The sequence below is a fragment of the Sceloporus undulatus genome, chromosome 5, assembly GCF_019175285.1.
Source record: "Sceloporus undulatus isolate JIND9_A2432 ecotype Alabama chromosome 5, SceUnd_v1.1, whole genome shotgun sequence".
Lineage (NCBI taxonomy): Eukaryota > Metazoa > Chordata > Lepidosauria > Squamata > Phrynosomatidae > Sceloporus > Sceloporus undulatus.
The window spans coordinates 182272888-182299967 of NC_056526.1; the positions used below are offsets into that span (position 1 = coordinate 182272888).

At 40.8% G+C, this 27080-nt stretch overlaps 1 protein-coding gene across 2 annotated transcripts in view; it reads right to left on the reverse strand.

Annotated features, from left to right (window-relative positions):
• Nucleotides 1–510: 510 nt before the first annotated feature.
• ANXA3 (annexin A3) overlaps nt 511–27080 on the reverse strand; it is a 31157-nt gene continuing 4587 nt past the window's right edge. For both annotated transcript variants that reach the window (XM_042466437.1, XM_042466439.1), the window contains exons 3-13: nt 21446–21533; nt 19843–19937; nt 17106–17219; nt 14934–15024; nt 9225–9304; nt 8943–8999; nt 7677–7770; nt 5785–5880; nt 4432–4490; nt 3065–3187; nt 511–944 (exon numbers count right to left, since the gene is read on the reverse strand). In XM_042466437.1, the coding sequence (XP_042322371.1) occupies nt 885–944; nt 3065–3187; nt 4432–4490; nt 5785–5880; nt 7677–7770; nt 8943–8999; nt 9225–9304; nt 14934–15024; nt 17106–17219; nt 19843–19937; nt 21446–21533 (957 nt within the window). In that variant the 3' untranslated portion in view covers nt 511–884. The remainder of the gene's footprint in view (nt 945–3064; nt 3188–4431; nt 4491–5784; nt 5881–7676; nt 7771–8942; nt 9000–9224; nt 9305–14933; nt 15025–17105; nt 17220–19842; nt 19938–21445; nt 21534–27080) is intronic.

Sequence of the window (27080 nt, forward strand, 5' to 3'; positions counted from 1 at the left end):
CCCACCCTCTAGAAACTCCAATATCTTGAATCAAACTATTGATCCATTTAGCTCAGTATTGTAAACGCCAACAAGGTTTCAGATCTAAGGAGGAGTTACTACAGGCTCCTATATGGAAGAAACTGAAATTTTGGCACAGTTTACACAAGCATTACAGTTTACACTAGCATGGCTTTTCTCCCTTAACAGTAAAAAGTTACTTTTTAGACTACAATATCCAGTGTCCCCCATCCATGATCACTGGAAGGGGGTGTCTGATAGTCTAAAAAAATGAGTATGCTAGCTAGAGGATGCTGGGAAATGTAGTCCAAAATATAACATTTTCCAAGTTCTGCTTGTATGAATGTGCCTTATATTGACTGAGTAGCTGAAGTTCACAAACTCAAGACTCCATCTTCAAAGCCATTATCTTAAAAACTTAAATAGTTGCATGCAACGTTGAGAAAATAGCATTACATGCTGTGGAGTTGGACTTTTATATTTCCTTTAAAAAATCAAAACAACCATGGTGAAAGAGCATTTTATTCCAATCATGGGCATTCCAAGAGAAACACTGGATCCATACCAGTCATTTGTTTTTAATATTTCAACAGATGAACCATGCAGGCACTAACCATTTTTGTGGCGCTGCGCAGATTTGGCCTGTACAATTTTTGAGCACATATTTCATCCAAAATCACAGTGTGTGGTGAAATGAGTGTCATCAGTGGCCTGAAGGGATGCACTAAATAAGCATCTGTTTGTTATGATGCCTAATGAGAAAGCAGTCGAAAGCATGGTGGCAATTTTACACTCGCTTAAACATTTAAAAGCTCCACCGACAAGAACTGCAGAGGGCAGCAAGAAAAGACACAGCTCAGCACTTGGGCTGCTGGGTCTTCCCATCAGTCGTCTCCACCACAAATCCTGAGCAACGTAGTCCCATAATCCCCAGAAGTGTCAGACTGCAGGGGGGGAAAGCAGAGAAAGCAACAATGAGAGGCACACTCCACTCAGTGAAAATGGCAAATAGTCTATCTCCAGAAGGGATGCTGCAGAGTTTTAAAGTTTGCATTTTGGTGCATTGTCTGGGCCAGATCACTCATTAAACTAATTAGGCTCCAGAGAGGAATCTGGCCACATATGGAATTTTTATACTGTGCAAAGGTTTTCCTATTTAGAAACACAAGATTGCTACTAAGAGCGCTGGGGAGATGCAAACTTTAAAAATAAAACCTAGAGACCTAGATCCCCCAGACCTAAGATGCAATAGTTGAGCTTGTATTGTATGCAACAGGATATCCTGAACAGGGTCCAATTATCAGCAAACATCTGGACAGCAAATCTGTTTCCTCAAGCTGAATATTTAGAGAGACTCAGGAAACTCCACTTTCTCCACTCAGAGTAAAATACATTGCTCAGTGCATGCACATATGGGTATTTTTGCATAGGTTTTCTCTGCCTATGGCTTTTATTCTCTGCTTATTTGTTGTGGTTTGAAAACTGAAATCATTTTAAAATTGATATTCATTTATTTATTTGGATGATGGATATACTGCCTAGAGTACACAAACAGATGTAAACTGCAATAGAAATGGGCTAAACTGGAATACACTGAGGACTGCACTTCTCCAAGAGCCAAAAATCTACTTTTATACAATAAAAACAGATTCTTAGGGATCTATTGCACACAGAGAGGCCCAGTCCAGGAAAAATGTTTTTACACATGCAACTAATATTTCCTTATTCTCCTTTAAATGACACCAGGATTTAGAAAAATTATTTTTGGGTCCATAATTCCCGCCCAATCTATCTTGATGATCGGGGGAATATTAAGAGTTGTTGTCCCCAAAAGCAACATTTCAAAGTTCTGGTTTGTATGCAGTATCTCCACTTGATGCCAGGTTTTGGCTACACCATATAACCTTTTTACATTATTTCTCAACATGCAATTACTACTGGCCAGCATCCTGCTGCTGTCTTATATATGTATAAGTTTTCAGTTAGACATTTTTGTCAATGCAGGGTCACCACATTCAGTTCAAGGTGGCAGAGACAGAATTGCACACATGGTTCCATGGGACGCCGAGAGCCAGCGTGGTACAGTGGTTTGAGCGTTGGACTACAACCCTGGAGAGCAAGGCATGATTCCCTGCTTGAGCATAAAAACCCACTAGGGTGACCTTGGGTAAGTCACACTCTCTCAGCCTCGAGGATTGCAATGACCCTCTCTAAATAAACTTGCCAGCTTGCCTATGATAGGTTCGGCTTAGGCTCACCATAAGTCAAAAATGACTTGGAGGCACACAGCAACAATTCTGTGGCATATGGATATGCACTGTTCATGGATGCACACTGATACACACTGCAGATTTACATGTGCTTTCTACATCTCCATGAGTGTGCTCTATCTCCTCCAACCAGGAGTTTAGCCATCATGATAGCCCACCAGACAGAATGTCTGACATCTGCACCATACAGCTTGCTATTGAAGACTCTGGAAGATTCACAGATGCAATCGGGGCAGAGGCAAGATTCTTCTACTGCTTGGTCATGCAGTTATACACAATATATTTGCTGCTGCTTTTCTTCTCCCATAAGCAAGAGCAACTAAAAACAAACAAACCAAGAATGGCTCATTTAGCACACCATCTAAATCAATAATCTTGGCTTGTTGAAAACCAGGATTTGTCAGCAAAGACTAAACCCTGATTTACTATCCTACAGAAAGCAACAAGTTAAGATTCAAGTTTCTGAGGACACGTTAACCAAACCATTCCTGGTTTGTTTAGCAACTCTTGCTAATAGGTGGAAGAAAAGAGGAATAAAACAGGCTGCACCCACCCACAAACACTCTGTTCACAGTAAACCAGCATTCACCCCCAAATCCTAGCCAGTATCTTTCTTGTTGGGTGCTAAAGTCTTTTAAACTGAACTGGTTTAACTGCTTTTTATCTTTTAATTGCATTTTATCTTTTTTAAGGTTAGTTTTAAGTCATTTTAATGTTAACTTTTTGTATGTTTTTAGCTGTATTGTTGTTTTCTTAAATTGCAAGCTGCCAAGAACAACAACAACAATACTCACTTTAATAGCTGAATACAAGGAGACTCCATACAGTTTCTTATATTCAGCTCGAATATCCAAAAGGTCAATTTCTGACCTGGATACCAGGATTCTGTTCAGGGTGAATTCATCAGTCCCAGCTCCCTGTTAACAAGGAAAAGATTAACTATTGGTTTCTATTATAGATTTACAAAGAATTGCAGCAATATTTTACAAACAATACATGCAACATTTCATTAAACACCAATCTGGACAACCACGGTGTTTATAGTCAAAACACAAAATGTTCAGCTCAACTGGGCCCTAAACAATTGTTTGCCTTGCTTTGGACACATTAAAGATGAATAGATACAGTCAAGGAAGCTACAGTCCTGAGTCTTCAAGACTTGAGCAGGGCTCAGGATGATTTGGAGAGCTCTCATTCATGGGACCGCCATAAATCAAAGTTGGCTTGATGGCAGTTAACAACACATAAATGAGTTAAGATTCTATTGGTACTACTGAATATATAATACTATTTTGGTTTAGCTATTAACTTTGATGTTATTATTATTATTGCCCTCTGAGTTTAGATGCAGACCTCACAGTAACTGTGGGGATGTGGCAAGGAGGTAGACTTTTTGAACAGCAAAATATTGTACTGCAAAGCATGTTAGGGTGCCTTGATCTTCATTGACTCCATCAAATGCATATGAAGAAGTAGACTTTAGTCTATGAAAGCTCATGCTGCTAACTTCTTTCTTTAACTTAGTCTCAAAGGTGTTACAAGATCTTTCTACATAAGGTCCATTATGGTAGAATTCAAAGATATAGCCATGTCAGTCTGTCAAATCAGTATGTAAAGAGATCTTGTAGCACCCTTGAGATTAACTGAAATCAAGAAGTTGGCAGCATGAGCTTTTGCAGAAGCATCTGAGGAAGTAGACTGAAGTCTATGAAAGCTCGTGCTGCCAACTTCTTTCTTTCAGTTAGTCTCAAAGATGCTATAAGATCTCTCTACATCAGGTCCATAAGTTGTACAAAAGAGTTGCAAAACACAATTTTGAAGTCTCACTCAAAAACAAGCCCACACAAATAGATTGACAGCATTTGTTTACTCCCTTTGTGGGCATGTCTATGGGATCTGCCACAATGAGTGCCTACAATTCCAGATTTAACACTGCCTAAAGACTAGACTATATGGCTATCTCTTTGAAAAAGTCTGAAAACAGTATTTCTAAAAAGGGGGGAAATAGTCAAAACAAGCTTCATAGGGGATGAAGCCACTTTTGAGGCCAGAATTTCACCCTCCAGTGGCTTCCAGGGGCCCCAAGGGGCAGACAACTCTCATTTTGGGGCTTGAAAGACCAAGGGATTGACTTGGTATAGGCAACTTTCTATGTTCTTACCTTCAAACTCTTGTGTAGTCTTTCAGCAAAGAATGCAGGAGTGTTGTTCGCACATTTAACTGTGAAAAGAAAGAAAAGGTGAGAGATGACCCCATGCACCATGCTGCATTTACTCATGCACCATGTTGCATTCAAGCTGCCTTAAATCCCATTTTGGGAGAAAGGTGGTATATAAATCCCATAACTAACTAGCTAAAATATGGACAAAGTTATGAATGTAAATCATGAAAGGATTTGCTAAAACAACAGAGTGGTTGACAGGCTATCACAAGGCTTTCCAAAGATCTTATGGACATCCTGATCAAAAGCAGTGACACCTTTTTATTTTTAACACTAGCTTTACATGCACTTTTATCTTACTGCTGCCCTCTTGTGGGCAATTATGCAAATTGTATTTGCAGAGCTGTTCTTGCAGGCTCTTTATGAGATGGATGCGCCTCCTGAAGGAGCACTGCAGAAATAGAATTAACCTTCCATTTGATTTCAAGCACAAAACTGGATTTGGGTGGGAGTTGAATAAACAAAAGCATTTGGGTGCTTCAAAAATAATCAACACAAAGGCACAGTTAAAAACAACACCACTTTTAGAAAAAGACATATAAGCAAGAGGTTTTGAAATCTACATTACAGTGTGAAGCACAAACATTTGTGGAAGCAAAATGAGGTCCAGAGGAGAAGAAGGAAATGGGAATAGTTGTGGGTAGAGATCCCACATCAAGGTTACATCCACATGAGGTGTTACACATTAACTGTGCTATTTGACTGTTGTTTGGAATGACAACATTATGCAACTGAACCAAGCCCCCAAGTGTAGGCCCAACCAAATGCATAGTGCACATTATTTATTTAAGACATTTCTATATCACCTTTTAGCCTATCAGGGTTTCCAAGGCAAGGTGCAACAGTTAAAAACAAAAAGGAGTATTTTTTGCTTTGGAACAGGGGCTTCCATGTCAGGGGGCTGATGAATCTGCTCTGGATCTTTAATCTGATCTTCAGAAGGAGCTATCCAAAACCCTAAACTCTACCTCTAAAATAGGCTCATTACTTTGGACAGTTCCTGAAATATTTTGGATTAATTATCTCACCAACACAGAAGTCACTTCTACTTTGGATTACTTTTCATCAAGCAGCTTGTGTTTCACATCTTCTCCCCTTCTCTCCCCACTCTGGTCTGTATTGATCCCGCTCTCCATTTTTTATCTTAATTAACACACACACAGTGACAGTCGCTTTGCAAAAGCACAAGACTGTAGCGTGCCTGCAAGAATCCTTTATGCTACAGTATTTAAGAATAATCAGAAAGATATGAGAGACGCAGCAGTAGGTTAGCTTATCTCAAGGTTTCCTTACCAATGGCCAGCAGCAAGTCTTCAAAATGTCCTGACAATTCACCTTTTATACTGTCTTCTATTTTCTTTCCACTGATGTTTCTGTATTCATCAAAGGCTTAGACATGGAAAAAAAATGAGAACAGTGCTGTAAATAGCATGTACTTTAAAATAACTGAGCACAATGATCCAAGGTATTTTTTATTTCAATGCTCTTTCATGATCTCAATCTTTTCTCTCTCTCTTTCTCCCACTCTTTCTCAATTTTCTCCAGCAAAACATACAAAGGTCAAGATCCAAAAGGGTCATGGGTGACATGTGAATCTCTGCCAGTGTACTCATGCTATTGGCCCATGAGTAAAAGCTACTCCTTCTTCCTCAGGTGCAGAAGGGTATCCACATGATGCCCAGTTGGACCCACATAGCAAATCATGGCTGGGGATGGGGGTAGAGCTGTGTCTCAGTAGCATTTGGCTGCATTTGCACATCTAGAGCAAAAGTGTGCCTGGAAATGCTTACACTGGTGTTACTGGGTATTACACCAGAATAAGCCACCAGTGGGATTCTGGTCAAGAAGATATACCTTCCAAGATTGCACAGGATACATGTGGCCAAGCAACACCAGAGTATGGTCAAGAGGGCAAAAGTTATTAATGAGGAAGAATAGACAAGTTAGGAGAGACTGTGCCTGAGTCTACTGGAAAAAGCAGGACTCCATCCCTTCTCCTTTCCCCTGTGATGGGTTAACTGTGCAAATGACATTTGCAATTTGAATTCAATTTGGAGCAACTGAAATAAGCTGAGGGAAAAGGGGGAAAGGGGAAGGAGGAAAAAGGAACTGGGACACTTTAAAAGCAGCTTAAAAAGTGTGAGGATTCATCCTGTCCCTGCCAAAATGGGACAGTTGGTCAGATAAATTAATATACTGGTTGTAGTTCACAAAATTTATTCATCTCTAGTGTGTACAGCTGCAGAGGTAGACTTGGAAGTGTCTGGACGAAGCCTCATCAAAAATATAATATGTCCAATATATTTAGGGCAGGCCTTTGGATCTCTGTTGCATTTTGGGATTTGCATATATACCTGCTAGCCTCTTCCTTGCTGCCCTAGCTCCGGCTGAAGGACTGGAGCTACTTTTTCAGTCCTTCGTAAATTAAAACTTTGGGTCTTGGATAGGGGAGAAATGGTGTGTCATTCTAAGACCAGTTCAGAATTTCAAAAATGTATACAAACACACTGATCCCAAAATGCATAATTAGGAGAAATATGTATGAGAAAAACCACACCAATTTCCCTGCAGGAAGGAGAAACTATGGCCCAGAACAGATGGGCCTTTGAGGCGCCCTCGTCACATGCGGGAGTTGCCTGGTGGGCGGAGCATGTGATGAGGGTGCCGCAGCTGCGGCGCACCCACCAGACCAGGCACGTAATGATGACATCACAGCTGCACCGCTTCCAGACGAGGCGATGCAGCTGCAACATCACCGCACCGGCTCTTTTACAGTTATGTGCTCTGCCTTGCCAAAGCCTATAAAGCTTATATTGAAAACACAATTGGCCCTCTATAACTATGGATTTTTTTATCCATGGAGTCAACTATCCACAGCTTGAAAATAATATATATATAAATTCCAAAAGGCAAACCTTGATTTTTCCATTTTATACAAGAGGGACCATTTTACTATGCCACTGTATTTAATGGGACTTGAGCATCCAGGGATTTTAGTATCTATGGGGGATCCTGGAACCAAACCCCAGTGGATTCCAAGGTCCCACTGTTATTGATTAGTCTTACAGGTGCCACAAGAATCCTTTCCTGCCAATTATACTGTCACAGACTAATGCAATGATCCCTCCTCTTTACTGACTCATTCAATGAATTAATACATTGGCAGATCTCAATTGGCCTCTTACTTAGTTTCAGCTGTGGAAAGCTGCTGAAGCAGAGAACTTCAATGAATTTGTCTTCATCAGTCCCCCACCTCTTCTCACCAGCACTGTACAGAATCTAGAAGAAAAAGAAAAGATCTTTGAATGAGGTGTAAAGACGGCTGTGCTCTTTGCTTCACCTGTGGAGTATAGTATATTTGACACCTGGTGCAAATTATTTTTTTAATACCCCTTCCTCTCTTCAACAGCCTTTGCTGGGTCTAGCAGAGCTGCTGCCTGGAAAAGAAAGGGAAGCAACTCACTTCCATGCCCAGCCAGCAAAGCCATCAGACCTGGAAGGCAGCTTTTACCACCAATGTGCTGGGTGATGTCCCCCTCTGAGGTGTCACCCAGTACAGCCTCCATCTGTGGTTCAGGTCAAGCATCAAGCCAAATTAAACACAAAATCACTAGGTTATACAGCACAATTTAAATCTGATTATCTTTTAAAACTAGTGTATCATTAAGGTTGCTGGGAGATATAAGGGACACGGCTACAGTATAGCCTGGAAACAATTGTGTTTTGTATGTGAAAAAGAGCACTTTGAATTGTGCTTGGCAGCCAGTGGAGCTGTTGTAACAAAGCAATTGTGTGCTCTCTGTAACCAGTCCTAATGAATAATCTGGCTGTAGATCAGCTGAAATTTCTGACCGCTATTTAAAGGCATCCCCATATAGACTACATTACAGTAACCCAGAAGTGATGTAACTAAGGTAAACACCACTGCAGCAAAGTCAGAATTTCCTAGGGATAGGTGCAGTCAGCCCACTAATATCATGCAAGTGCATTCCTGGCCATCAGGATAATAATAATTATCATCATCAACACCACCATCACCATCCTCCTCTTCCTAGACATACATTTCTGTACTTCAGCAATTGTATCAATGAATGAATCAATGTGCCACAGTTTGCTGGGTAGGGGGAAGAGTCCATGTGTAACCTTTAACTGTGTCTGGCAATTTATGCACACACACACACACACACACACACACACACACACACACACACATATATATATATATATATTACAAAGTTGAGGCCAATCCATGATCTTGCCTTACAAATGCCAAAAATGTATAAATCCTGGAAGAAGCCCTCCATGATTTTAAAAGGACGTCCCAATGAAGTATCCAAAGCCCAAATTTTCTTGCTTTGATTCAAGTTCAGGAACAAGATCAAACTTTTAACAGTTAGGGAACAATCTAATTTTGGAATCCAACAGCTAGCTTCTTTCTAAACAGCCCTTACCTGGGCATCCTTCTTTGCAACCTGTTCATCTGCTCTTTGACTTTCATCTCGCCTGCTCTGAAACAATAGAGAAGAGGAAAAGTTTGATAAAACCAAACTTGCTGCTGACAAGAGCCAAATCAGAACTTCTAATTCAGAGGTGGGCAACTGTGAGATTTTTTGGATTGCAACTTCCATCAGACCTTGCCAGAACATCTGAATTTGTTGGGTTGTGAATAGGGGCCTCTCGATTCAACTGTGAATGGCCAACACATTACACAGCTTTGTTGAAGGATCACTTACATCTGCTAGAGTTAACAGTGCTTTCCTGAAGTCCCCAGATGTGTCAGAGCTGAGATCGTCCCCAAGACTCTTCTTATAAACTAAAAAGAGAAATTCAAGAAGAAGAAAAAGTTCAGCTCCATTTGCTGAAACTAAAAGCAGCAAGGAACACAGCCTCAATGAACAGCAAGGGCAAATGTATATTACAGTTTCCTGGCCAATTAGTTCCCATCCTTCATCTTGTGAAGGCCACAGAAAAGTCAAGAAATAACTTTGGACAAGGCTTTCTGTGATGGATCCCCTCCCCAGGCTGGCCCCATAGTTCCAAACCCTTGGGCTCCTGTTACTCACCTTGTTCTTTTTACTCTCAAGATCCCTCCCTTAATCAGGTGCTTAGGCCTCAAGATGATCCTTATATGGACCCGTGGGTCCACTGTGGTATGGGTGACCAGACTCTCTATCAAAGGTTAACAGGAACAGCCCAACACAGTTGTAAAAATAGAATGAACAAATAGAAGTTTATTATGGGCTGGTACAGACAGGCACAATACGTCGGCTTTGGGGTGGCATGGGGGCATGGTGTACACATGACACATGCCTTGATAACAGCTGCAGGAGTGCTGAAAAGCCGCGGAAAAGGCAGGGTTTTCCGGCACAAAGAGGAGTGGCATTTTGCTGCTTCTTTTTGCACTGGAAAAAAAGCCAGATCAGGGCCGGGGCATGTGGTTGCCACTGCCCCAATCCGGTGATCAAAGTGGTGATGTTAAGCCGCCTCTTTAGGGCTGTCTGTTTCAACTCTAAGACACATTTAGATTGCACATTAACCACTGAACAATTTAATAATTTGAAGTTTCCCCAAATCGTATTCTATTCTTCCTCCTGGCTGACTGTCCAATCAGTGTTTACAGCTTTTCCCTCTCTATTTCCCCTATTTGCTGGCTATCTTTTCCCTATCTCTAGACCATCTTTCTACTATCTCCCTGCCAACATTTCTTTATCTCTATACCAGAGGTTGCCAAACCATGGCTTGTGGGCCACATGCAACTCTTTGACATATAATATGTAGCTTGCACAAATATATTAGTTGAGTTCCATGTAGCTTTACAATTCATATAAAAGGTGAATAAAAAATGTCAAGCTTTATAATTATTTACTGGATATAAACTAAAGAGTTCAATGAATTAAAACATAGTTTAATGTTCATAGTGAATAACAGTGGTGTCACTAGAGTTGGTGCCAACCAGTGCTCAGCCATGAAACCCACTGAGGGACCTTGGGCAAGTCGCTTGCTCTCAGCCTCAGGGAAAAGAAATGGCAAACCTCATCTGAAGAAAACCTTCAGATGGGTTCACCTTAGGGTCACCATAAGTGGGAAGCTACTTGAGGCCACAAAACAAAAACAAACTTTGGAAGAGCACATGTTTAAGTTCCTGCTTAAGTTCGCCTAAGGAAACAGTAGGATATTTTTGTCTAATGTGCAATATCTGCTAAAACTTAAGGTTGTGTATGTGGTGCCATTGTGCATGAATCTTGCATGTGAATGCACACTGGACATTTGGTTGTGCATTCAGTTGTAGATTTGGACATTGCCTTCCAACACAAATGATGTCTAGCACAACTAAAGCGTAACTCCATCCGTGGAGATCTATACTACACCATCCACTATAGGACCTCAGCTAATATGTGCAAAATGCTCTGGATTATCAGTACAGTGGGTCCTCTATATTTGCTGGGGTTAGGGGTGCAGGACCCCTGTGAAAGTGGGAAAACCACAAATAAAAACTATTTTAAAACATGAGAGAAAACCTCTCTAGGAATTTGTAGGTCCTTGGGTGCAACTCTGTGGCCAATATCCAGCAGACATTGGCAGTTTCTAGACCGCCAAAAAGTACGTGCTTGGCACGTACTAGGGTTAGAAAGGGGCATCCTTTCCGGATGCCCCTAACCCTAGTACGTGCCGAGCACGTACAAAATGGCGGCACCCATTCTACATGGGTGCTGCCATTTTTACGTAGCGGATGCTTAGCGTCCGCACATCTTGGTGCCATTATGACACCACAAGTGTGCCATTGGCGCTTTGCAGTCTCATAACGGCGCCGCAAAAAGAAGCCGCTTTTTGAAGCTTCTTTTTGATGCACTAAGGAGCCGCGCAGTTGGGTCACTGCAGCTCCTTCACGCAGCAAATGAGAGCGCCAGTAGAATGCCCTTTTGGGCGGTCTGGAAAGCGCCATTGATTACAGAATGGCACTGGAAGACCTACAAATGTCTAGAGAAGAGTTTTCTCCAAGAATCTCTGGGTCCTCTTGTGTGAGTTTACAGTCAAGATCCATTAGAGTTGCACAGGAGAAGCTAGAGATTCCCAGAGATAACATATTAATCAAATCTGCAAATACTCAAAACCACAAAAGTCAAATCTGCAAATGTGGAGGGTCGACTGTAGTGCTCTGAACATACTGTGTGCCTTCCAAGTCCAGAGCTGCTTTAGAGCAGAGGTGAGGAAGGAGTAGTCTTTGGGCTTTATGTGGTTCCTAGGGACCCATTTTATGCCCTCCAGAGCTCCTAGCTCCAGTTTCCCAAATTTAATTTTTATTTGACCAAAGCACACTTAAAAAGCACCCAATTCACCAGAAAAACATGGGAATTTGGACTCTAGCATCTCCCCCACCCTTTAAGACTAGCCATATTGCAGATGCTTTCCAGACCCAAAAGTGCCACTGCATCACTTCCAGTTGTTCTAGGAGCAATGGTGCAGCCTGTGAAGGAGAGGGGGGGTCACCGAAGTAAAATAGCTCCTATTCCCTTTACAAATGCCCACCTCTGCTTTAGTTTAAAGGATATCACTGAGCAATTAACCAGTGATCAATCATTTGCAATGCTGTCAGGGCAAGAGGTTTCCAGACAAGTCCATCTCAGCTCAATAAGCCTGGTATTTTTTTTTTATTTGCTGTGCTCAGCATGCATGACTCCCCATTAGAATAACCATGCACCAGAGTGGGATGCTAAATCTACTCCCAGTGCTGAGCTTTATCCATCTCACCAGGAAAACAGTCATAAATCTTCCAGATTATTAATCAAAGCCAGAGCTCGGCTACAACAGGAGAGCTGTACCTAGTCAAAGGAAAGACTTCGCTAGGCTGGCTGTGTTAAATTTCCCAATCCATCTTGCTCAGCTCCTCTATAGCTCAGCAATTCATCTTCGGGGGATGGAACCACCTCTCAAAACAAGATGGGATGAGTTGCAGGGAACAAAAGAAGGGCAGTTGGCAAGCACTGCAGTAAGAGGGCCGCTAATGAAAATGGGATGCAGGTTAATTGCCCTTAATTGGTTATAGTGAAACTTCAGCACAATTAGGTTTAGCTGGATAAGGCCTAATTGAGTGTGTGGATAATTGGTCTTCAAGAAACCATCTATATGGCCACCTCCTTAAGCATACAAGAAGGAAAAAGGTCTTATCACTCCTCTTATGCAGGATCTATAGTTTAAGAGCAAGTGTGGTGTAGTGGTTTGAGCATTGGACCATGACTCTGGAAGGCCAGGGTTCAAATCCTACCTCGGCCATGGAAACCGAATGGGTGACCTTGGACAAGTCATGTTCTCTCAGCCTCAGAGGATGGCACTGGCAAACTCTGAGTAACACTTGCCAAGAAAACCTCATGATAAGTTCGTCTTAGGGCCACCATAAGTCAGAAAGGATTTGAAGGCAAACAACAACAACAAAGTTTACAGAAAGTCCCACATTCAATTCCTGACATCTCCATTTGAAAAAACTCACCAGAGGCAGAAGTTTAGAGAGCCTCTGTCAGTCATACTAGAGCTACTGGGCTAAACCGACCCATGTCTCACTCCATTTAAAAAGGCAGCTTCATATAGAATCACAGATGTGTTAGATATACCAAAGGTCATCCAGTCCAACCCTTTGCCAGTGGAGGCATTCACCTCTCAAACACTTCTAACAGGTGGCTATGTAACCTTTGTTTTGTTTGTTTTTTAAAAAAAAACTTCCAATGAATCCAGGAAGGTCCATAACTTCCAAGGTAGTCGATTTCACTGTCAAACTGCTCTTATCAACCATCAGGACGTTCTTCCTAAAAGAAACTCCTTTCTTGTAGTTTGAATGCATTGCCTCAAGTCCCACCCTCTGGAGCAGCCAAGAAACCACCCCACAAACACAAAACAAACAATAAACAAGCTTGCTCCATCTTCCCTGTGATAGCCCTCCAGATAGTTAAAGGTAGTTATAATATCACTTCTTCTCTTCTCCAGACTAAACTCTCTCAACCATTCTTGTTAGGGCTTGGCATCCAGACCCATCTTGGTAATCTTCTTTTGAACATCTTCCTATTTGACAACAATCCTTCCTAAACTGTGATGCTCAGAATTGGATAGAGATTTTCGGACAGTTTCTTAGACACTACCTCCAACAATTCTAACCCAATTAACAACCCTGTTGTGTACATATTGCATAAAAGCAGAATTATCACATTGGTAGCTAAAATATCTGCTTCTAAAGGGCCAGCTAAATGTATGTTGGGGACTGAGGTGAAGCACAAGATTATTCCAGCTCCCCAATTCAAAATTCAGGAGAATTTTATTTTTACATTACTGAAGCTGGGAGAGTGAGTAATGGTGCCTGGGTGAATCTGCTTCAGGTTTCAGTCCAAATTCTATCCACAAGATAGGTTCAGCAACTTGGATAGCCCCTTTAAAATTTGGACTAAAAGCTGAAGAGGTTTCTTCACCACACCAGCATAGAAGCCACCACTTATCCCTTTGAAGGGGACTGTATTTAAGTCCATTGGACTAGCTTCCCTCAAATAAAGGATGAGAATCATGCGGTCTTCCATGTTGCTGGACTGCAACTCCCAGCATTCCTTACCAATGTCTACATGGTCTTCTGGCATTCAGAGCCCAATGGGATCTGGAGGGCTGCATGATTCCCCACTGTCTTAAATCATCCTGTTTCCTTCTTTACTCCAGATGAAGAATGCCCTTCCTGGGGCATTCAGAAAAATAGATCCCACACATTACAAAAGAAACCTCTTTAGTTAGTAATTTTTCTATTCCTATGGATATGGCAACTATATTATTATTATTATTATTATTATTATTATTATTATTATTATTATTATTAATCTTTATTTATACCCTGCCTTTCCCCCAAGACTTGGCTCAAGGTGCTTTGCATGTAAAAAAGATTACAATTAAAAACGTACAAAAAGTCAATATTAAAACCAAATTAAACTGTGAATCATATTAAAAATATACACTTTAAAAGATTTTTAAAATCAATTAAAAACCATTCAGCTCTCAAAGCCCTTTCCTTAACAGCCTTCAATTCTAAAGCCCTGTCTCAATCAAACAAAGTCTTAGCCTGCTGACAGAAAGGAAGAGGTCATTCTAGCCTCTCTAGAGAGGGAGCTCCACAATGCAGGGCCAGTCACTGAGAAGGCCATCTCTTGTGTTTCCACCAACCATACCCATTAAAATGGTAGGACTGAGAGAAGGGCCTTTCAGGGTTTGAGAAGGGTCCCATCACCCAGGAGGATCACCTGGATCTCAGAGTCCAGGAAGCCTCACCTCGCACATGTGAATTTTCCTGGACCCTAAGATACAGGTGATCCTTCTGGGCGATGAGACCCTTCTCAGACACTGAGAGGCCCTTCTCTCAGAAGATCTGCCAGAAAGTCTGGGCCTAAGCCTAATACTCATCCATTCAAAACTGCTGTTACCTGTATAGTAAGCCTGGGCTACTTCTTTCATTTGCTTGCTGGTCCTTGAGGCAAGGATTTCAATCAAGGCATGTTCAGCAGTTCCAGGACCCTGCAGGGTTGGGATAGAGTCAATTATTTATCAGTCACATTTCTATTTCACTTCTCCTCCCATGCATTCAAGGTTCAAGCTCTCATTTTCATTTGGTACATGGCTCTCTTCTCCCCTTTCATTATCACAACCACCATCCTATGAGATAGGTCAGGCTGAGACAGACCACATGGCCAAAAGTATGACCAAGCAAATTCCATGAATGAATGTGGCTCTTCCAAGTCCAATGCTGTAATCCAGGGATGGTCAAAATGTGGCCTCCTCTGTATAGGAAAAAAATACAGTTGGCTTGCGCATATTCAAGCCTCATAGGCTTGAATGAGGCATGCCCTTGGTTGTGCGAATCATTGGAGACAGCGGATGTCACCCCTCTGCGGGTAATCGAGGGTGCGGATCAGAGATCTGCAAGTTAGTAGGGGCAACTGTAGTCCCTAAATGATCAGCTATGATCCCAGGTTGCATGATTAGCATTTGGCACCATTCTTAACCCATGCAATGTGGTTTAAATTTGGCAGAAGTGTTTTTCCAAAAAAACAGACACTTGCAAATTTGAATGGCATACTTTGGTCAACTACAAGGCCAAGTGAGGGGAAATTTGGCATGTGGGAGGAAGAAAATAGGGGCTCAGAGGGTGAAGTGCAGCTCTTCAGGATCCCAGCAGAATGGATGCAGGCCCTGGATCTCGGGAAGTTTATCACTTCTGCTTTAACCACTACAGTACACTATGAGGAATTTTCTACAGTAGGTTTTATCACAGCGATTCTTTTGGGAGAGAGGTAACAGTTAGAAACCTATAGAATAAACTGCAACACTGGTACAGGTTGAGTTTCCATTATCCAGTATTCCAAAATCCAAAATATTCCAAAATACAAATTGTCCACATGGATGGCTGAGATTGTTACACTTTTGCTTTCTGATGGTTCAATGTACACAGGCTTTGTTTCATGCAGAGAATAATTAAAAATAAAGTACAGGGGCTGCATCCTTCAGCCTGTCTGTATAAGGTGTACATAAAACATACATGAATTTCATGTTTAGACTTGGGTCCTATCTCCAAGATATCTCACTATGTATATACAAATATTCCAGAATCCAAAAAATCCCAAATCCAAGACATTTCCAAGCATTGTGGATGAGGGAGGTTCAACCTGTACACCAGAATTCTAAAAGCAAATAAAATCTGAATTCATAAATGTCAATTTTTAAAAACAAAAATTAGAAAAATCACTCTAAAGAAGAAAAAAGCAAGTCCAAAGACATTCCAACTGATTTTTTTAAACTTACATTTTTACTTGATTTCAACATGACAGAGTTACGCAAGCATGTAACTTTTTCATTGAAACCACTGTGACATAACAATAAATGGGCAGTGTTCACTAGCATTAATTTAGGCATCAGAAAAACTATTGGTTAATGGAATAAACTAGGATCTAGGAAGCACTGATCAATTGTTTGCTTACTATCTTCACTGCAGGTATTAACTGCAGGTTAAAAGCATGGATTTTAAAATTGAGTCAACATTTGTGAAAGGGGTTTAAACACTGAAAGCCATAAAGAGAAATCTTTATAGTACAAGTGGAGCATTCCACATCACTGACATGAATGCAATGGTTTCTGCATGGATAGAACACTATATATGCATCAGAACAGCTCTATGTATACTACAACTGAGAACCAAAAAAAGACCTACCAGTATATATACCAGATGTCATCAAACTGAGAAAATAGCTTGTGGCTCCTTTACAACAGTTACAGCTGCTGAAGAGGCTAGCAGCTGTTCAGTTTATGGGTTGCCTCTTCAGTACATGGTAACTGTTGCAAAGAAAATAGCAAGCAAAAGCACAGCTGTACGTCTGGTTACATATGTTATGTGCATGTATGGCCCCCTTTTTTGTTTTTGCATTGTTGTTTTGGATCCCAGCCAAAAATGTCCATATTGGGATAACTGCATTTAAGAGAAGAATTATCCCAATATAATGTGACAACCTTCAGTTCCTCAAAATAGCATCAGAGAAGTACAGCACGCTAAATATGAAGACAAGTAAAGGACCGAAGAAGAGACACCATCGTGGCAGACTTACTTTCATGGATTTCTTTAGTTGCTTAGCATCAAACAATGCTGGAGGTGTTACAAGAGCGACCATAACACGCTCTAGATTTCCTGACAGATCACCCTTCAAAGCATCTTTGAGTTCCTTTATTAAAAAAGAGAAGAGAAAGGGAGCTGTGAATACTTCTCACTATCAAAAACTCAGTACAAGTTCTTGCCATTTCCTGGCCTTTATTATTTTAATAACTTCCTAGATCATTTCTCCTTTCATTTTGGTTTTACTTCCAAGATACCAGGAGATGTACCAGGTCATGCTCCAGGTGTGTGGAGGGGTTCATATGACTGAACAGACCTCTGTTCAAAAACTCCGTACACTAAGAAAACTAGCTCTTGAGGTGAAGCCTAGAACTGGCGGATAAAGTCTAGGCCTTGAGACTCAGTGCTAAGCTCTAAGAACCAGAATTCCAGATATAGGCATAAGGCGCTTTGCTTTAGAGCTCTTTGATAATATGGCAATATAGCATAAATATCAATGCAACTTTTCAATTATACAGTATAATGCCATCTTCTTATCCACGGTCAATTTGTTTACAGCATATATGCACTTTGTGTATCATATTCTGGCTATCTATTATTATTTATTATTATTTACAGAATTTTATATATTATTTTGCTTCTAGGCACAGATGAAAAAAATAACAACAGCATTTGCATCTGTCTTTAGGTCTAGCACTATAGTGCTCTTAGGACACAGAAGTAGGGTCAGTTCACATTGGTCGATGTGTATTCGCATTATATTGCATTGGTGTTCCACACCTGTGAGCTCAGAATACGTATTGACCAATGCGATATAACGTGAATACACTTTGGCCAATGCGTATTCATGACTGGGTTCCGAACTGAAGGCAGCCGGCTCCTCCGTTTTGCAAGTACGCAAAATTAGTGGATCGGCGGGATCTGTATTGATGGCCAGTGCGAAACCACTGCTGCTTTGGCTGGTGTGTACATCCAATCCGCTGGTTCTCCTGAAGACCACCGGGTTACAAATTTCCCATGATGCTGCGCTGGAATTTCCCCCATCTCCTTCCGTTGGCCCTTTCCCCTTTCAGGACAACTGCTGGGGCTGGGGAGCGATTTTTCCACTGAATGAGATAAAGCGAAAACCTTTTGTGTTGGGGGGGGGGGTGCGTATATGCAGATATACGTAAGCAGGGGGAACTACAGTGCTCCCTCGGGGTACGAAATTAATTCGTTCCGCGGCTAATTTCGTAACCCGAAAAACCTTCGTAACCCGAATTGCCATAGGCGCTAATGGAAAAAAAGCCGCGGCTCTGCCGCGGCTCCATTTAAAACAGCGCCGGGGTTTTTTCGTAACCCGAAAAAACCTTCGTAAGCCGAAACAATAAATCCCTATGGGATTTTTTCGTATCCCGAAAAATTCGTAAGCTGGGTAATTCGTATCCCGGGGTACCACTGTATGTATGTGTATATATATATATATACACACACACACACACAAAGATGTGTGTGTAAGCATATACATGCAGCATTACACTTTCAGCCGCTCCACAGTTTGTGTGTGTGTGTGTGTGTGTATGTATATATATATACATACACACACATGAATATGTATATGTGAGTATATATGTATATGTATGTATATATATATATTTACACACGCACACAAAGATGTGTGTGTAAGCATATACATGCAGCATTACACTTTCGGCTGCTCCACAGTTTGTGTGTACACACACACACACACACACACACATATGTATGTAAGCATATACATGCAGCATTACACTTTCGGCTGCTCTACAGTTTGTGTGTGTGTGTGTGTGTGTATGTGTATGTATATGTATATGTGTGTATATATGTATATGTACGTATACACACACACACACACACAGATGTGTGTGTAAGCATATACATGCAGCATTACACTTTCGGCTGCTCCACAGTTTGTTTGTGTGTGTGTGTGTGTATATATATATATATGTATATGTATATGTGTGTATGTATATGTGTGTATATATGTATATGTATGTATATGTATATATATACACACACAGAGAGACAGCTGTGTGTGTACACATATAAATATGGCTTCACACTTTTGGCAGTACCACTATGTGTATATGTGTGTATATCTGTGTGTGTGTGTGTGTGTGTGTGTGTGTGTGTATATATATATATATATGTGAATACACACACACACACACACACACACACACACGTGGTGCATACCCCTTTCGTAAGTTGCTAAAGGCAGCAATTCTCACGATATTATGTGCTAAACAGTGACCTCATTCTTCACCTCGGAAGTTAAAAATGTTGCCCCCATTCAGAGCCCCACAGAGCATGCGCAAAGCTGCCGATGCGCATCGGCCAATACACATTATATTGGGCTGGTGTGGTTATCCAATCTGCACTTGCCTCACTTTGCCTGAATACGCATTGGCCGATTCGCAAAACCTCAATTCGGAAGGCTGCCCAGGTGTGAATGAACGATGCGATATGACGCGAATACAAATCGACCAATGCGAACTGACCCTACTTCTGTGCCCTGTGTGGAAAGGTCCTTAATCAGTGGAAGCATAAATAAGTTTTTAGGCATTCATATTCACTGACAAGTGAAAAAAAGTGCTGTGATTCACTTTAAAGTGATATTCACTTTACGGTGGGGATCTGGAAGTATATGCCCATAATGGCCACTCTGCATTAATGAACCCTTTCAGCATTGTACACTGTTTACCAAACTTTACCTTTCCTGCAGCTGCCTTGTATTCCCTGGCAATCAGTTGTCGCTGAGCATTTGATCTCCCAGTAATGATGTCGATCAGGGTTTTTTCGTCCGTGCCTAAAAACAAAACAAAACAAAAAAATTTGCATGCACACCACACACTTATGTTGTCAAAGAAAAAGTGGCTGAACTTCCCAACAAAAACTTCCATGCTCTAGTGACAACTTTTACACCTCCCCCAAGCTAGAATGCCATCAGAGCATCTCCACTGTCTAGTTAGGCAAAAATGGGGGTGGCAGAGCTATTCTTTTAATCACACAGACCCATTCAATGCTCTCTCACACACTCATACATTTTTCTGTCCCCTGCCCACATACACTCATTTCCTCTTATTTTCTCACATTCTTTAATACAGGCATGGAGAAAGTGAGGCCTGTCAGCCACATGTAGCCCCTCACAGGCATTTTGAAGGAACCCAAGGCCCCCCAGCACTTTTTTAAAAATCCAAAGAATTCTCAATTTAATATATTGTTATTGGTATTATTAGCTATTATTATTATCCTGCCCCTTGGGTGTCACGTTTCCTTCCCCTGGCAACCAGGATGTAAATCAGATCTTGAATAGAAAAGCTGAGCTGAATTTCTGTTTACTTTCTGCTTGGAAAACCAAAGGCCTCTCCTAGGTTTTAAACAACCTAGAGAGAGACCCCAAAACATGAAGCCTTACTGTATGAGAAGAGAAGGCTGAAATGGAAAGTAAAAAGTAGTGGCTTTCTCGCGTGCCTCACCATATGACGCCATAGCACTTCAGGTCTCTTCCCAAGGGAGATGATAGTAAAAGCATGCCTTTTGTCAAACGGATTGTTCCAGCATGACAAAAAACACTTTTACAACCATCACCAAAATTATTATATATAAAATTATCTTCAGGCTATGTGTACAAGGTGAAAATGTAACATAAATGAATTTCATGTTTAGATTTGCGTCCTATCTCCAAGATATCTCATTATGCATATGCAAATATTCCAAAATACAAAACACTTTTGGTCCCAAGCATTTTGGATAAGTGAGTCTCACCCTGTGTCTCCATTCAGGGTGCTGAGAGTGTCACTCATTTTTAAAAGTTATAACACAGGCCAAATTCTGAGTGCCAGGAAGTCTTTTTGCCCCTTACAACCTCTAACATACATGGAAAACTGAGAAGAATTGCTTCAGACATTATCATGTTGTTATCCAAACCATGGGGGTTGGTGAAACACTGGGAAGCCAAAGCAGGGCAGGCTCAATAGTTTGCTGCCTTAGGTAAGGTCCTAGCTCCAGGTACACAATACCCAAGGCTAAGTTATTTTGACTCTAAACAAAAATGCTACAAGCATCTGTCCCCATCCCTTGTAGTTAAAATTAAATAACAAGCCATTTATGCTGTCATTTCATGACACCCGAGAAAATGCCAGAGGCTGCAGCCATTTAACTGTAACTAAAGATAGAGCAAGCTCTGTGCCAAAGTAAAGGCCCAGAGGTAGAAATTCATGTTTGCACAATAATCCTTTGAGAATAAGAGCTCATAAACAGCTCCTCTGCCCTATCATCCTTGCTGAACCAGGAAAGGCAATGGAAAATATTTACCTATTCCCCTGATTGCTTTCCGAACTGCCTCGGCATCTCTTGATGCATTAAAACCAGGGTAATCCCGTATTGTCCCTCTATTGCCAACCTAAAAAAGCAAAGAGGGGAAAGAGAGAAAGAACATGAATGATGTAAAGTCAATGTCACATTATTCAGGAAATTCACTTTTGGTTGAGTTTAAGAAGCCCACTGAGTACAACATTAACAGGATTGGGGCTTGGGTCTATAACTCAGAAGCGGAGCACATGCTTTGTACATGTCAAAGGTCTCAGGGGTTCACTCTCCAGCATCTCCAGTTGAAAGGATCTGGGACAGCAAATAAAGATGGACTCTCTGAGCAAGCTGTTAGCAATGATTAGACAAATAGAAGAGCATAATCCACTTTGCCAATTATGAGATGATCACAAAAGTGTCAGTTTATTAATATCGTAAAATAAACCTGCCAATATAAATTTGCCTCCTTGTCTTTTCCTCCTCTTAAAGAGGGAGAGGAAAGTTCATTTGAGTGTGGAGAAAAAGAAAAAGAGGGAGCTTGTATGATGTCAGCCTTTCAGGAATGTTGATAGTATCTTTAAAAGACAAAAGGGATTGGCTTGAATATCCCACAACCCACAACCTGAAATTGTGAGTTCTGAGCATGCCCAAATGCAACCACTGTTGGCAATAACAAAAGATACACACAGCTTGCACATTCCTAGGATTGTCCCTAGCTCCATACATGTTTGGTGCAGCACTGTGCATTGTTAAGAACGTTAGCACTGTCCCTTTGCTTTTCATGGTCACATTTGAAGTAATGCATTTAACAATAATGTTTATTTATATGGCCCTGTGGAACATCAAACATATATAATTATAAATCAACAATAAAACACAACACTATAAAATGCTAAAATAAAATATGCTCACATACCAAGACAAACTCCCAATCAGTTACAACACATCATTAAAATTGAACTTTTACTGTTTCCTTTTGCCATACCCTTCAACAGAGGATATACAGTCAGCCCTCCTTATCTACGGATTTTTTTATTGACTAGAACCATATTTTATTCACTAGAACCAAACCCCAGCGGATAACAAGGGGGCACTATACTCCTTCACTGCAAATGTAATGGTGTGTTTTTGTTGATTATCCTTGTATTGCATTTGTATACCTTCCAAAATTTTACAGATGAAAATCAAGTTACTGGTGGCCAAACATCAGAACATGGTTATTGAGAAAAACATACAAGGTAGGAGATAGTGCAGCAGTTTGCTTTTACCTCAATCCACTGGGAAGGGCAGGATTCAGACCCCTCTTTTCCTCTCTCCTCTGCTGAGTATAAACTACTTTTACCCTTTGCGCTCAGTTTGCAACAAAAGTAGTAGGTTAAGCACAAAGGGAGAAAGTGGGAAGAGGAAAAATAAGCTGGGACATTTTAAAAAAGCAGTAGAAAAACTGGGTTGATGGAGGATTTATTTGAGACTGTTCCTGTCCCACTGTGACAGCTGGAAGGTATGCGTTTGTCAATGGTAATTTTAGTAAAAGTTAAAGACACACATACTAGTACGAAGACTAGAATCGACTTTCTGTCATAACAGTTCAGAAATGCATTTGAAGCCAGCTAGCCAGTGAATCAGAGGTTTACCATAAGGGTGTGACTGGGCCTTCCACAAACAAACCTCCAGTATTTGCTGGCTTCAAAAGGCTGTTTGCTCAATGAAGACATGAGCTACAGTTTTCCACCCATCTGCTTCCTGTTTCCTCAGCGGAGTAAACTGCCTCAGCCGTTTTGCTTTTCAAATGCTGGGAACTCCAGGCAGAGAGGCTACTCAGAGATGTAGGAGAGAATGAAGGCATTGCCCCCCAACAAGAATTATGCCTCCCTAAAATATAATTTTCCTTCAATCTCAAAATTTCTAGCCTTGCAGAGACACTAAAAAATCATTCACACTTGAACACAGCAAATATTTCTTGTGTTTACATTCCCTTTGTAACTTTAGATGCCCCCTTTCTTTGCCTAAGCTGTTCAGTATTTCTAAATGCTGAATGGAGATTTTATGTAATTGCAATGCAAGAAATTTGAGGACTGAGGAAAAATCTCACAAGGGGGGCAACATTCTTACTTAGGGGAGCAACAAACCATTTATGAGGAAGTCCTGTGCATGGCCTCTCAATAGCGCGAATGAAATGCGACTGTGAGGGTGTGAAAGTAAATCGCGCTTCATTCACGCTACTGGGGAAGCAACCAGGCACATTTACGCAGACTGCATTTCAATGGAGGCAACCCATTCTCATTGCCAGGATTGGTTTTGCAGTGCATTTCAGTCTAATTTTGAGATATGGGGCATGATTTTGTTTACACTGGATTAAAATAATGTGGTGAAGTAATAAATTCTATTGTATTTTAAATTGTATTGTATTTTATTGTATTCCCTGCGAGATGGAAACATGATTTGTAGACATGCGCCCTAGGGCCAAAACGGCACATGTGTGAAACAATAAATTTTGGTGTATTAATGATTCATTCATGGATGTGTGCAGAATCCAATCACAATATTATTTGGTATTTATGTTGCAATTATCATGCAATTGCATGACTGTGCAAAAACACCAAGCACTATAATGCTACTGTTGCGTTCGCTTTCATTACCATGATTATTGCTGAATTGGCCCTGATGTGATAATCTCCCCTTAGTCTGGGAGAAGTTTTGGGGGTTGTATGTTTGTATGAGAGAGAGAATTCCATGTGAGAAGCACTATAGATCAGTTGCCTTTTTATGATATCTGCTTATGTTGTCACATACTGGTCAAAAAGATAGCAAGAAGGCAAGTAACCCAGCAAGAATTGCAAGTCCTAATGCAAATTACTACCTACTACCAATCAGTATCTGCCCAGCAGCTTCATACCCTTAAAAGCTAGCCTAAAGGCTCTTAGATTCATAGTATGCACTTGAATTTTATTTACGGCACCTGGCCAACTCATATAGTATGCATTGTACACAAATGTGAAGTAAAAATGCAACATGCCACAACTGTATTCCAAACAGTGTTATAGTTTATATTTAGATAACATAGTTTATATTTAGATAAAGAACAATACCGAGATAGTAAGGTTTGTATGTATATGCAAGTATTTAAGATATGTGTGTGTTATGATTATATGTTTATTTGTCTAGATGTGTGTTTGTGTTAATATTTAATAAATACATTTTCTGAAATATATAGTTTATATTTAGATAAAGAATAATATTGAAATTAGAGATAGTAATGTTTGTAGGTATATGTAATTATTTAAGTTATGTGTGTGTTATAATTATATGTTTGTCTATATGCGTGTTTACATTAATGTTAAATAAATATATTTTCTTAAAACAACAACAACAAAAATCCTCCTCTAGGATTCTGAAGGTCTGGACAATTTTTCTGGTCACTTTTCCCCCTCATCTGGAGATAGGGATCTTTAAAGAGACTGTTTCCTTGTACAGCCTGCACAACCAACATAACTTGATCAGGTTGGACATCAGAACCTGGGATCACATGCAACACCAAAGCAAGAGCAACGCCTAAAACTGCAGATCTCTGCCCCAGAATTTCCATGTTTGGCAGGCAGCTGGGCCTGAAAATCTCCATTTTGAATTCTAGGCAATGCTCTAGAACAGGGGTAGGCAATCTTTTTGAGCCGGGGGTGCTGGGTCCATCAGACAACTGGGGGAGGGGCCGAAGGCCAAAAAATAAAATAAGTTAAAAAATTTTTGTTTTAAAAAAAATTGAAATTATAAATAAACCAGGACAGAATGTAGGCACAAAGATGTCAAATAGAGAGACAAACTTGTTTTTAAAAAATGGAGGACACGTGAAAAGATTTTGGCGTGATTTTTTTTAAAAAATGTTAATAACTAAAGGCACTGTTTGCTGAGGCTTTCTATACGACAATTGCCCCCCCCAAAGGCCCCGGTGGCAAGCGGTGGCAGGAACCGGGCTGGGGGCCGGTCCCCAAGGCCTCGCGCCGGGCTGGCAACCAGCCCGCGGGACGCAGGGTTGCCTACCCCTGCTCTAGAACATGGGTTCCTAACCTTTTTGACTCGCTGAGCCCTTATTTCTTTGGTGGAGCCCCTAAGAAGCCTACCCTAGGCCTTACAAGTTAATGGTGTTTAGGAGTATATATAAGAATATATTCTTATTCTTTAATTTCATTCCATTTTTATTTCTTTCATTTTCCTGGAGTTGCCTCGGAGGACCTGGGAAGTGTATGTGGAGTCCTAAGGGCTCCTTGGAGCACAGGTTGGGAACTGTTGCTCTAGAATAACACTACGGGTGCATCCGCACTGAAGAAATAATGCAGTTTGGTGTCACTTTAAGTGCTGTAGCTCCATCCTATGGATTTGTAGTTTTACATGGTCTTGAGCCTCCTCTGCCAAAGAATGCTGGTGCCTCCCAAAACTATAAATCCCAGGATTCTGTAGGATGGAGCCCTGGCAGTTAAAATGGTGTCAAACTGCATTATTTCTACATTATAGATGCACCCTACATCAGATGCTAGAGGGCAATGATGGACTGATGTAGCCAGGGAAGCTCTGGGCTTGATGTCCCATCATTCTGGGAGATAATGCTTGCATTTCTTCCAAGTCAGTAGTTACTAAACAGAGAGCTAGGATGACCAGGAAGCATTTATTACAGTGTATCCAATTGCATAAGGGACATCTCCTAGGAGAAAAACACACTCTTCCTAGTTTTAAAGAAGGAGTGGAGAAATTCAGCCCCTGGAGCCAAATCTGGAGTTTCAATCTGGCCCTCTGGTATTTCTTGGATGATCATGCTCACTTTTGCATGACACCATTGTTGGATGTGTCCCAGCTTGTATATGGGTGTTCATTCCACCCCCAGCCACCCCATTGTTAAAAAATGAAATGCCTCTTCTTAGGCTTAATTATATTTAATCTTTAAACCAAAACATGATGGCATTTTTGCATCACTCTTTGCGTGTTATCCCACTCACCCCGGAAATACAGCAACTTCCCTGAAACTGAATTCAGGTTGTTTTAAGGACCTTATTCTCTCCTCTTTGAAAGAAAAATGTTAGTTAGCCAACTACAGAATTAAAGTGGATAGCATTATCCCCTGTAGTATAGGCAGTGACTCATTGGCAAGATAACTTCAGCACTCCTGTTAAGGCATGGAAAGTGCAATAAAAAATTATGTAAATATGAATGAGTGTATGAATGGAGGGAGGGAGGGATGAGTAGTAGGACTGTCATCTAATGTTTTGTTTTAAAACTTCAGTTGCCTAACATTTTAATCCATCCATTACTCTGGGCCGAAAGCTGACTAACACATTTAAGGTGGAAAAAAGAAATCATCACAAAATATGCATAGCACTTGTTGCTGTTTGTCTTCAGGTTGTTTCCAACTTATGATGACCCTAAGGCAAACCTATCATGGGAGTTTCGTGGAAAGATTTATTCAGAGGGGGTTTGCCACTGCCTTCCTCTGAAGCTGAGACCAAACAGTATCATAAAGAGAGAGAAACACACTTTGTTTTTCTTACATTGACCTTATTTTTAGATTATAGCCTATAAAAGGCACTGAAGGGACTGCCAGAACATAAAAAGTAGCTCTTCCAAAAACTGTTGCAATTACTTGCTGCAATTTCTA